Raw genomic sequence first — 13,116 nt, forward strand, 5'->3', positions numbered from 1 at the left:
AATGAGGAAGTTATGGCCAAAATACTAAACTGGGCCCAAACCGGATTTTACCTACGACCCAATGATCATGAGGAGGGTCCCAAGGTTTAATCCTATTCCTAAACTAATTAGGATTGATTAGAATCTTCTATAAGTTTCTAAAATATCTTAATTATCCTTTTTTGAAAAGATAAGATCATGGAATTTGATTTAAATATAAACTTTCCTTTTTAAAAACTTTCCTAATTCTATTCGGATTTAAAGATGTTCAAAGATAGTCAGATATTATTTTCGTGCCTCATATTTTTTATCCAAATTTTATATGGTTGGATAGATCTTGAAATTATCTTTCCAATGATATATTATAATAATAAATCCGAGCTATAACGAAAAAAATATTAAAGATATACGAAACTCTATCCAAAACTGACACCCTTTCACTATTTCGGCCATATATTTTTATCTACAAAATATTTTAATCTGATTTTAATTGCATTAGAAAGTAGACTTCAAGAGCTTTCCAACGACATATTATATGACTTATTTGGACTTCTAGATCAAAAGATATGATAAAAACAAAATCCGCAAAAACTGTTTCTGTCGCCAAACGACAGGCTTGTCGCCTGGCGACAAGATAAATCTTTGGCGACAAGGTCGGTTTGTTAGCGACAGAGTGGAGTTTTATTCCTTATCAAATTCTATGATTTTCCAGACTATTTCCTTATAAATAGGGTCCGAATCTCTGTTTTTTATTCATCAATTCTCTCAATTAATTCTCTCAATCAATTCTCTCAATCAACAATCAACTTTCATCATTTCTTCCTTAATTCTCTCATTTCTCTCTTGAGCAATATAGCTTATTCTTTCTCCCTCTCTTTCTAAACCAATCTTTTTACAAAATACAATATTCCGCATTCGCAAGACTTAGAATCTCTTAGCCAAGTTCGAAGTTGCCTTCGCCCTAGACGTGAAAGTTTGATAATTTCTGAGGGTTTGGTCCAAAACTAGTCAAAAATTTATTTAATTTGATTTCAATTTGATTCTTTAATTATTCTTTATTATTTTCATTGAAGTTTACTAACTTGTGTATTTTGTTATTAGAAAGAGGTACGAGGCTTCAAAGTAAGTAGATTAGCTTACTTCCTATTTCTTTCACGATGTAGATTGCATGCTTATTATTGTTTATAATTCCTAGTATCATGTTAGGATGTTTTTAATGATTTCTAGTATCATGTTTAGGGTGCCATTATCCTTTCTAATAGCATGTTAGTACCATGTTAGGTTTAAAGCTTTGATCTTTATTGTTTAGTGACATGCTAGGATTTGTTATTAATCTTGTTAGTATCATGCCTAGGATCTTGCTATTATTATCAAGCTTTATTTATGCCTTATGATGATTATTATTATGATTATTATGATGATTATTATTTATTATTTATTATTATGTTGCTTGATATATTTTGTTATTGCTTGATCACACCTTTTATGATTGTTTAAAGGGAATTTGTACTTGAAATCACGCTTAATAAGATAATTATTAATTTTGGTTTAGGCTAATGTGATTTTAACTCAAGTGATCGCCAATAATAGTCTTATTTGTGCATTAATATTCAACCAACATAGATAAACATGGTAGGTTCAATATAATGTTTGTATGTTATTCGAAAAGCGCGCATGAATACGAGCAGAACAAAGTAGAGGCCTATTTTATAGGGCGGGTCCTTTCTTTTGTAGATTGGATTCGTACCCTCATCCCCGGACCCTGTTTGGTTCAAGACCTTATGGAGTAGTTGATGGTCCTTTTGGATTGTCTTTTGGGTTTACAAGTTCCTAAAACTTGTTGGCGACTCTTTTTGCTCTTTGTCTTTCCCTTTGGAACGCCACCGTACTTAAGTGTATGATCACATTGGGGTTCAAGTTTGGGATCATAATGCTTGAAATATTCCCTACAAGTTGTGAACTTGGAAGGATCTCCATAAGCGATAACACTTTCGTTTTAATACTCTAAGTACAATCTTGGTGTAGTCCCGACTAAGTTTTGGGTAGGGGTCGTTCGAGTCGGGTGCGGAGCTTTGGCTTTCAAGCACTACAAGAAATAGGTCATTTTGCGACGGAAACCTTGCAACGGACTACAATTCCGTCGCAAAAAGGGTTAATTTGCGAGGGAATAAATTCCGTCGCAACTTTGCGACGGAAACAAACTTTTGCGACGGAATTTCCGTCGCAAAGTTTGCGACGGAATTTATTCCCTCGCAAAAGTTTGTTTGCGACGGAAATAATCGTCGCAAAACAATATTAAAAAAAAAATAAAAAAAAACATTTTGCGACGGATTCTGCGACGGAAATTCCGTCGCAAAAAGTTTTTAAATTTTTTTAAAAAAAACTGAAGTTTCGCTGAAGGAGAGAGAAAAAGAAAACGAAGAACAGAAAGAGGAAAGCGTAGAGAGAGATAGAGGAAAGCGTAGAGAGAGAAAGAAAATCCGGCCACTTCACCGCCGCTGTCGCCACCGGAACGACCGGAATCCGGCCACTCACACCTACTAACGCCCACCCCCTCCGTTCACTCCCACTCACGCGCACTCACGCCCACCCACGCCACCCCCTCCGTTCAAGCCCACTCACGCCCCTCCGTTCGCCGGCGGTGTGCAGCCACCACACCACCCTCCTTCCGGCAGCCGGATTTCCGCCACAACACCCTCAAATCCCGGTGAGTATTCCACTATCCCCCTTTGTTTTTGTTTTCAATTTAATTTTAATGTAAACCCTAACTTTTTCTAATTATGTTTTTTAATTTAATTTGTAACTAAATTTTATTATTTAATTACTTGTGTTTAGTGTAGTGTAGTTTAATTTATATTGCAATGTTAGAATTAGTTTAATTTTTAAGATATATTGCAATGTTAGAATTAGTTTAATGTATGTTAGTTTAGTTTAAAATATATGTTAGATTAGTTTATAATGTATGTTATTTTAGTTTAAAATATATGTTAGTTAGTTTATAATGTATGTTAGTTTAGTTTAAAATATATGTTAGATTAGTTTAAAATATATGTTAGATTAGTTTAAAATATATGTTAATTTAAAAATACATGTTAGTGTATGTATGTTTATTTGAATGTGGGTAATTGTGTGTTAATTATATGTGTTTCATCACTTGCTTTAAACTTGTTTAAATTAAACAATTATGGTATGTATGTTAATTATATATGTTCACTAAGATTTGAAAGCATTTGCATCTTCTTATTCCTAGATACCCGTTCAAGACATACACATTAGGAGTATGTCTTGAATAGTCCCCGGTTGGGACTGTCCTTTGACGTTTAATCTCACTTTAGGTGGTGAATGTATGCAATGTTTTTGATTCTATGGAATATCTTGGCGTCTCATTTCTCTACAATGTTTTCTGGGTACATATGTTGGTGTGTTTAATTACCTACATCGTGTACTTGGAGAACTGTAGGGATATGCTGTCGGATTTTCTATAGAATTGAAAACTAGGCATACATTCACTAGTGAGATAAGATGTCCAAGGATGGGTTAGGTTGGAGTGGTAAGGACCCCTGGATATATGTCATCTAAAACCTCATGTAGGTTTGATTTTATGAAGAAAAGAACTTAGCTTGATACTTTGCTACTATTGTTTGTGACTGATATGATTATATGCGTGAGTTGTTAATTGAAACTTAATTTTTGCTTTTGGATGCGTATCTTGGTTTAACTGTGATTTAATTTGATGTTATATTCAATTTGATGTTATATTTGTTGTTAATTGAAAAACCTATCATGTGAAATGAATATGATGCAGGTATCAATGGGTAAACGGGGTGATCCGAAGAAGAAATCAAGCAAGAGCAGAGAGTTTCCTTCTTATCACTTGCAGGTTCCTGTTCCGGTTACCATCACCGAGGATGCCACCAGGTTGGGTGACACTCAGGTACCCACCCCTCATTCAGAGGCGGAGCCGAGTACCGTGCACCGTTCGAGTATGGATACGGATGACACTCAGCTTGAGCAACCTAGCTCAACCGGGTCTAACATGCCGGTGTTGGAACCTTCTATGCTCTGGTAAGATTTTAAATGAAAAGGGAAAATTCTGATTTGTTATTCATATAATGCTAATACAAATACCCTTGTTTCATAGGTTTGATAATGACGCTGTAAAGGGGAATGTCACTGATGTAATTCAAGGCTACTACAAAGCTCCTTGGAAGAACTACAGCGAGGTTGAAGGTCCCACCAAGGAACATTGGTTCACCTTGTTCAAGGTATAAGTTTAACTTATAAATAATAGGTGTCATAAATTTAACCAAATGAATATGTAACTAATAGAGTTTTTTGTATATTCAGCAACATTACAGTTGGGCACCTGCTTTGGAGGGGCAAGTGCGTAGGGCGTTTGATACTTATGCTGCAACTCGGTTGCGACAAATGTTCTACAACGTCACTAAAAGGATGGGAGGGAGAAAGCCAGACTGGATCTCAAAAGACATCCACAAGATGATGATGGATATTCCCCAAGTGGATGACGTTTACAAGAAGAGGTCAGCACAGAACAGATTGAACCGACGATCTGGCTCTATGGATAATGAAATAGAACCGACCCATTTTCAAGGTTCCATCTCTGCGGTACAACATGCAAAAAAGCTGGTAAGTTGTTGTATAAAAAATTGAATGTACGTATTTATATGTGCTTAATTACATTTGTATCTAATAATACTGTTCACTTGTTCACATTGCAAGGCGGCAAAGAATCAAGGGAAGCTTCCATCAGCACCTGATCTCTTCTTGCATACACACTTCAAGGAGGTGCCCGGGAAAGGGAAGGTTCCTGCGAACAAAAGAGCGAAGGAAATTGCGGTAATAACTAGTTTTCGCCCATTTTCAAGCCACTTGTTTCCTATATTGCCACTTATGAACTATTTCAAGCCTCGAACTCAAGTAACTATGTTAGGTAGGTGTATTATGGTCAAAATAAGCTCATTTGATAACAAATGTGAGAAATAGGCAAGTTAGAACCAAAAACGCCCCATTTTCGCCCATTTTTTCTAGTTTTAGGACCTAGTGAACCTATATTGCCACTTATAAACAATTTCAAGCCTCAAACTCAAGTAACTATGTTAGTTAGGTGTATTAAGGTCAAAAATAGGTTCATTAGATAACAAATGTGAGAAATAGGCAAGTTAGAACCAAAAACGCCCCATTTTCACCCAATTTTCCTAGTTTTAGGACCTAGTGAACCTATATTGCCACTTATGAACTATTTCAAGCCTCGAACTCAAGTAACTATGTTATTTAGGTGTATTATGGTCAAAAATAAGCTCATTTGATAACAAATGTGAGAAATAGGCAAGTTAGAACCAAAAACGCCCCATTTTCGCCCATTTTTTCTAGTTTTAGGACCTAGTGAACCTATATTGCCACTTATAAACAATTTCAAGCCTCAAACTCAAGTAACTATGTTAGTTAGGTGTATTAAGGTCAAAAATAGGTTCATTAGATAACAAATGTGAGAAATAGACAAGTTAGAACCAAAAACGCCCCATTTTCACCCAATTTTCCTAGTTTTAGGACCTAGTGAACCTATATTGCCACTTATGAACTATATCAATAGGTTCTCATTCTTTATTTTTATTTCTGCATTGTATATCCTTTGTTTGTTACAGGAGGCGTACCAACACAGACAGGAGGAATCAAGAACCCAGGGTTCCCAACTGTCTGAAAATGAAATTTTCTTTGAGGCGGCTGGTGGTCGTAATAAGAAGGGTCGTGTTAGAGGTCTTGGTGTTGGTGCTGACTTGTACTACGGCACATCTAGGGGACGAGGATCGGGTTCTTCCAGCCAATACGTACCGTCGGTCATAACTCAAATGCAGGAAAACTTCCACAAGGAGTTGAATGAGAGGGTGGAAGCAATTGAGAGCCAGATCGATAGCCGTGTGGCGGAACAGCTCGATGCTCGAGTGGAGGCTCGAGTGGCAGAACGGATGGCTGAAATCGAGAGGAAGAACAAGGAGTTCTTAGAGGAGTTAGCCAGTAGATTTACAGGATTGACCACTCCTTTCACTTGTTCTACGATTCAGCCTCAGATTCGAGACCCCAGGAACGACCCGGGTGGTGGTGGTGGTGGTGGTGCAGGCCAAGGACAGCCAGCTTGTGTTTAGTTAGGTGTCATTTTTCGATTTTTGTATATGGATGACATTGTAGTTTAAAAAATTATATCATGTACCGTACTTGGTAGTTACGGCTACGTGTTGTATATATTTGAATTATGTTAGGGCGTGGACTTTTTGACTGAAATTATTTTAAATGCACGTATTTTATTAAACAGGATTGCATGAATACAGGTTCCAGGAAAACAAAACAAAATACAAAAAAATTAAACAGGATTGCAGGAATACAGGTTCCAGGAAAAAAAACAAAATACAAAAAAAAAAAAAATTAAAATTACAATAACTTTGCGACGGAATGTAATTCCGTCGCAAAATGGAGTATTTTGCGACGGATTATTTTCCGTCGCACACATGCGACGGAAAATAATCCGTCGCAAAATACTCCATTTTGCGACGGAATTACATTCCGTCGCAAAATATGTGACGGACTATTCCGTCGCAAAAGAATCCATTTTGCGACGGAAATACATTCCGTCGCAAAATTTGTGACGGAATATTCCGTCGCAAAATGATTCCTCTTGCTACGGAATTTTCGTCGCAAATGTTGTTTTCAGCTACAACTACCTTTCCGTCGCAAAATCCGTCGCAATTCGTTTTGCGACGGATATTCCGTCACAAAAGGACTGTTTGCTACGAAAGTTCGAGCGACGCCATGCCTGTGACGGAAATCCGTCGCAAAGTCACTTTGCGACGGAATTTTGCCAGTTTGCGACGAATTATTTCCGTCGCAAAACGGCCCTTTTCTTGTTGTGAAGTAAGAGCTCGTGTGAGAGCAAAGCACGCGTCAAGGGTATAATTGTTTTCACTCTTAGTTAATTGATTATGTGATTAGTAATTAATATGCATGTTAGTTATAATAATTTGTGTGCGGATTTTAGGAGGGTATGGTTTCGTGTGATGTCAGACATTCACGAAACCCAACAAATAAACATTAATTACAATTTTTTTATAATGAAGAAACATAAACACCGTTTTTTTAATGTGATTTGGTGATATATATACTTAACTTAAGCTTATATAATAATACATCGGTATTAATGTTGAAATAAAATTAGTTATTAAGATATAGAAAATCAATTAAAACATATATTATTAAAATTGTTTATGCAATAATAATTACGCGAAATTATTCTGAATAATAAATTATGTGTCACTACGTAAATATTATTGCACATAAGTAGCTCATATAATTATGTGTATTGATACAATTTATAAAATTTGCATATCATTAATTTCATATTAAATAATTCAATACTAAATAAATCATTATTTCTTCAATTTATATATTTTTAAAAAAATAATTTTTAGTTTATGACAAGATGAGTCTATTAACTTCGTTACTCTACCCTTGGTTATAGTTGTTTGTAATTCATAGCCCATATTGTTCTTTTAGACAAGGGTGAATTTGTACAAAAATGGTATTTTTATATATATAAATGAGCTTCGACGGACAGATAGGAAAAATGTTTGCAAAACGCAAGAAAACTACGGTATGTGATCAGTATGAGAGAGGTACATATTGTGATTCGATGTAATTTTACCTAACGTTTTGACTAACTTTAACATTTAATTTTATATTTGCAAATGGAAAATATTTGAATAGTGTAGAAGAGAAATATTGCGACGACGTTATTGGAACATGACCACATCTAGAGTTTAATAATCTCGATTTCACTAGGAGATTTTGTTCGAGGCGAAGGTGTCAAACACGATGAAGAATTGAAATTGGGTAAGAATAATGATCAAGTTTTTTTTAATTGTGATCATATATTATAGTTTTATTGACTATTTTTCTAAATTGTTGAAGAAATAGAGTACCACGTAGAAACATGATTGATGTATCACATTTATATAGGATTTACAAGCAAGTTTATGCTAGTTTTATAATTGCTTTTTGAATCTTTTGTCGCTTTTTAGGTCGCAATTGCATAAGTTGTTCATTTTGTGCTCTATTACGCTTCATTTGTTTTTCTTAATGTTTCAGGTAGTTTCTATAACTATTTGGACGCTTTTGGAGTGGTTTTGGAAGAATCGGACAATGAAAGGATGAAAAGTCGATGAATGGAGGTCACATAAAGAAGGATATGTGTTTGTGGAAGCTTAGGTTGAGATTTATGTGCATGAGGAATGAATATAGCATCCACAAGGGTCGTTATGCACTTTTCAGAATTGAATTTGAGTTAGAAACGAAGAAAAACGATGTTTTACAAAGTGGCAAAAATGACCTTTGTACACTCTTTTGTTCACAACTCAAGTTCTACAGATTGGATTGAAGTGATTCAAGTTGCATTGGAAACTGGACTTGAAGAGCTTTCCAATGATAGGTTACACGCCCCAAGAATATTCCTAGAACAGAAGTTATGAGCATTTAAATCCAGGCGTTGCAGTCAGCCACCCGCGGGATCTTGCTGCGGGTCTGTCCCGCGCCCACTCGAAGGCTGCTGCCGCCACTGCCAAGGCGCGGGAACCACCCAGCGGCCGCGGGTCCAGACGAGAAGCCAAAGTAGCCATGTGTAGCTCGTGTTCTCGACTTCTCTTGCGGTTTTATGCCACGTCATCTTCTATTATCAAATAATAATTCAACTTATGTATTTATTATTTTCTTATTACTTTTCTTTAATTATTTTTAGATTAGTTTTAGGATATTATAAATATTCCAAGGGATTTTATTTTTCCCTTATGCCTTTTATATCTTTTATTATTTTGCGTTCGTTTTAGTTTTCTCTTGAACCCTAGTTTCTCATGGCATCTCTATGGATTTTTCCATGGATGATTTTTGGGTTTATTATTTTAATTCATTGAGGCATTTTTATTCCTATTTCTTGCTTTCAATTATGCTTTTTTGTAATATATTAGTTTTTATTATTTATTTCATGTTTGAGTAGTTTATTTCTAGGTTTTGGGAATCCATGTTTATACTATAATTCTTGATTGACATTATCTATGATTTTATTATTGATATCTCTAATTGATAGTGTTTATTTGTTAATCTCGCAACTTGATCAATTATTTGAGTAATTATTGTTAATAAGAGTTTGAATCGAAAGATCTCTTTTAGAGCCTTACCTACAATTAGCAATTGTGATTATGTTAGCGACCGAACTACATATGTTGAATTGAGAGCGTTAAGACCCAACCGTAGGCTTAGCAATTGCTCTAGATAATTGATTGATTGATTGAGTTGTTATTGATATTTGGTAGATTTAGAACTATAAACATGGTGAACCGTAACCCTAGGTCTCTTTATTAATTGTTTTATTTCTTTTTTTAATTTAGACTACTTCTCTTTCCCAATTTTGTGACATAGTTTAGTTTCTCCAATTTCTTAGAGGTTAGATCAAATACCATCTCCCTGTGGATTCGACCCTACTTACCCTACTACATTTTTAGTTGGTTTTGTTAGGAATTTATTTTTGACAAGTGTACGACAACCTATCAAATTTTGGCGTCGTTGCCGGAGAGACGGCTTAATTTTATTTAGCTTCTTATTTGGTGAGACTAATCTGTATTTTTTTTCTCTACTTATTCTTATGTTTGTAGGTTCCCTTGTTCTTTTTTGGATTTATTTTAATGGCTATTTTTTATTTTCCACAATTTGAGAATGAGGTATTTTGGAGATACTATTATAGGCTTGGTGACTTTGTTGGTCCTAATCATGGAATTGAAGAATGGGATATGTGCTTAGTGATTTATGAGGGTCTAAATGAAGAAACTAGGTTTATTGTTGAGTCTATATTATCTAGTGGAGAATCTTTTGATTGGGATTTTATTGAGTGGTTAGCTAGAGATATATACGAGTGGGAAATGACATTGTATGCTAAACCAACTCAGAAAATTTCTTTTCCTTCACTTCTTTGACCAATACTTCATCCCCTTGCTATTGTTCTCATTGCAATTCATATGATCATGATGCCTCTTCTTGTTCTTACAATAATTCTTTCATGCATGTTTCAAATCCCTCTCCTGAGTATGAAGTGCATTCTATTGTAAAATCTAGTGCCTTGCCATACATTTATGATGATGATGAAGGGTGTTCAAGAGAACGTGTATGAATTAATAAATGTTCATGATGAGAACAAGGTGGATATGCTAGATATTTTTGAGGATGATGAAGCACTATATGATGAATTAGTGGTTGAGGAACCATTAGTTATGAAAATTCAAGCTAAAGACTCTTGTGCAGACATGCTTATAGAAAAGGGTGTGATTAATAATGGTCAAATCATGGATGTTGAGCTAACCTTACCTTCCCTTTATTTCCCATGTGTAGAGAGTCTTAATCTTGTGAATTCATCCTCTATGCTTTATTGCTCTAACTTTCTCAGAGTATCTCCATTGCATGACGGTGGCAAAGTGGACCTTGATGTTCATTCTAAAAGTTTATATCCCAAAGAACAAGTAGAGAGAAATTGTAAATTCTTTCCTTTTTCTTTTTATTTTGATTTTTCTTCCGCTTCTTCCTCTTATTTTTCTTCTGATTTTTCTAACCCCTTGTATTTAAGGATTTGTGTACTTGCAGTCAAGCCATATGTGGTGCTAAATGATATGTTTGCAGGGGCGTATGATAAGTTACTCAAGGCATTGGATTCTTTCGATTGACGAATTGAGTAGGGTCGTGCGGGACCTTAAAAACCAGCACTAATTGGGAGGCAACCCAATTTTCTTTTTGTTTTTTTTTTTTGCTACTTCCTATGTTTTTCGTTATTTAAATAATAATGCCAATGTGTGTTCTAGTGATGACGTCTTTTGCTAGGTACAAACATAGCTAAGTTCCTTGGCTACGTCGGCTACCTATTTACAACTACCAATTGTAGTGGAGGTGTCTATACTTTTGACGCTCCCTTCGCTTACCCACCCGTTTGTGAGTTGTGCCTCTCCCTTATTTATGCTTTAGTTTCCTCTTTGTTCACATTGAGGATAATGTGATGTTTAGCTTGGGGGAGGATGATTGTCATCATCACTTTGTGCATGTTAGTTGTATTTAGTTTAGTTCTTTTGCTTTGTAGGTGTTGTATGGATTGTACCATTCAATAGGAGTGGGAGTTTACATACAACAAAAAAGAATTAATGTATTGCTTTCTTAGGTCTTTTTTAGTTGTTTTGATTATGCATACTTGTGTCTATTTTTCATATTTGTTTTCGAACCGTGTGCGGATTTGATTTGTAACACCCCAATAATTCTCTCTTAAAAACCTGTGAGAAACCTGTAAATAACCTGAACAAATCCAAGAGAATTACTGGAGTGCTACCGCCACGTGTTCAAACGTTAAGGCTATCTCAGAAGTTAGCAGCGGAAAACCAACACAGTTTAAATAAACCTCAAAGCAAAGTATTTAAATCAAAATAAGTATTACAAGTTGGAACCTTTAAGGCCCTTATCCAAAACCCAAAAGCAAAAGTAAGTAATTAAAATTCAGTGTTAAAACAAACTTAAACCAAAAGAAATAGTGTCAAATAAAATCGAGTTAAATAAAATCAAACTTGCAAGAAACGCGAAAATAAGCAACCAACTCTCTACTCAAGATCCCACAACCCTGATGAATGCTGCATGTGAGAGAACCTGTGGTTATTCTGCTCCCCAATATTACAAGTGTAAAAATTGGATCGTCACAGGGTCATTTGAAGGCGAAGGCCATGACCAAAGAAGGACACACACAAAAGCACGCAATCAGCAAAGCTGAGTACATACAAGCTGCAAAGTAAAATAAGGAAGTACCTAACATGCTACTAATAATCAATCATACGCATAATTAGATCACAAACTCAACACACGACTCGATTATTTAATTTATTAAGACTCCACTAGCTAATAGTAGCTAACTCATTTCAATTTATTCTTTGGATTTAGCAATAGACAAGGTTGTCCAACCCATGTCCCATTTGGAACATCAATAAAGAAAAACCCCATGCCTCCTTTCGGAAACATCAATAAACATCCAACGACCACGGGCACGACTCCGTGACCGTAGTTAGTATGAGATCTCACCTAACTCCTAGTTTTATAAAAAAAAGTATTTGAAATAAGAGACTCGTAGATCAGACGGCCTCGAGAAAAGTACACGGCTAATGCCCCATGTACCCCAACCCCTGATTGTCATTACTCCAGAAGTGCACCAATCCAGAGTTTTATTGCTCATCCATCTTGCACTTTACGTGATTTACAGGTTTAGACTTGGTGATGACTCACATGCATAATAATTCAATCAATCCAATATCAATTCAATCAAGTAAAACAACTTTTCAATTTCAATTCTTGATTTATTAGTGGCAAGCAACATTTATTATTTATTTCTTTACTACCTCGGTGTATAAACACCTTGAGTGCATAAGGCACCCCAAACTCTTAACCTTGTCTTATAAGACATGAACCATTCCTTTACTCATCCTAATTCATTAAATCATGAATGAGTAATAATTGAATCATTTCACCAATCACATACCTTTGCCTCTAAGCATACCTTGCATAATTAGTACATAACCAATAATTGCAATAATAAATAATGCACATCAAATGAATTTCACAATGTATAACCAAACAATTTAACCCAGTCATCCCTAGACATGGTACTAAGTTCTCGATCCATCCTTAAACATGCACCTAAAAGCAAGGTTTTGTAACTTGTACGTACCTTGAGTAAACAATTCGATTGGCCACTTTAAAGACTAGAAATCGCCTTCTACAAAGTCCTCTCCTAAACCAAATAATAAAGAATAAATCAATACCAAAGCAATTAAAATTACAGCAATACTAAAGTATTTAAAAACCTCTCAAACCATTAAAATAAAGTCCTTAAATTAATCCAATTAGCCAAAACTAATAGTACAACATCCCAACTACAAGTTTAGGTGTTAAAATCATGAAAATATAGTGTTTAATAATAAATTACAGCAACTTTAAAGTGGTAAAATAAATCTGAAAATTTGGTTTAAGCATATAAAATAATCCCATAAGCATAATTATTTGAAA

The 13,116-nt window shown here is 35.1% G+C and overlaps 1 protein-coding gene across 1 annotated transcript; it reads left to right on the forward strand.

Annotated features, from left to right (window-relative positions):
* The first annotated feature begins 2,387 nt into the window (after positions 1–2,387).
* LOC145610665 (uncharacterized) lies at positions 2,388–6,140 on the forward strand. Its single transcript, XM_081665968.1, has 6 exons — positions 2,388–2,686; positions 3,785–4,044; positions 4,121–4,244; positions 4,327–4,626; positions 4,720–4,836; positions 5,643–6,140. Exons 2-6 carry the CDS (start codon positions 3,791–3,793, stop codon positions 6,138–6,140), a joined length of 1,293 nt encoding a protein of 430 aa, XP_081522094.1. The 5' UTR covers positions 2,388–2,686; positions 3,785–3,790.
* Positions 6,141–13,116: the final 6,976 nt, after the last annotated feature.

The sequence above is a fragment of the Chenopodium album genome, chromosome 24, assembly GCF_948465745.1.
Source record: "Chenopodium album chromosome 24, dcCheAlbu1.1, whole genome shotgun sequence".
NCBI classification, from domain to species: Eukaryota; Viridiplantae; Streptophyta; class Magnoliopsida; order Caryophyllales; family Amaranthaceae; genus Chenopodium; species Chenopodium album.

Coding starts and splice junctions, on each gene's coding strand:
- LOC145610665 (XM_081665968.1), top strand. CDS start 3,791: ATGGGTAAACGGGGTGATCCGAAGAAGAAATCAAGCAAGAGCAGAGAG. Junction 4,627..4,719: donor TACAACATGCAAAAAAGCTG/GTAAGTTGTTGT, acceptor TCACATTGCAAG/GCGGCAAAGAATCAAGGGAA. Junction 4,837..5,642: donor AAAGAGCGAAGGAAATTGCG/GTAATAACTAGT, acceptor TGTTTGTTACAG/GAGGCGTACCAACACAGACA.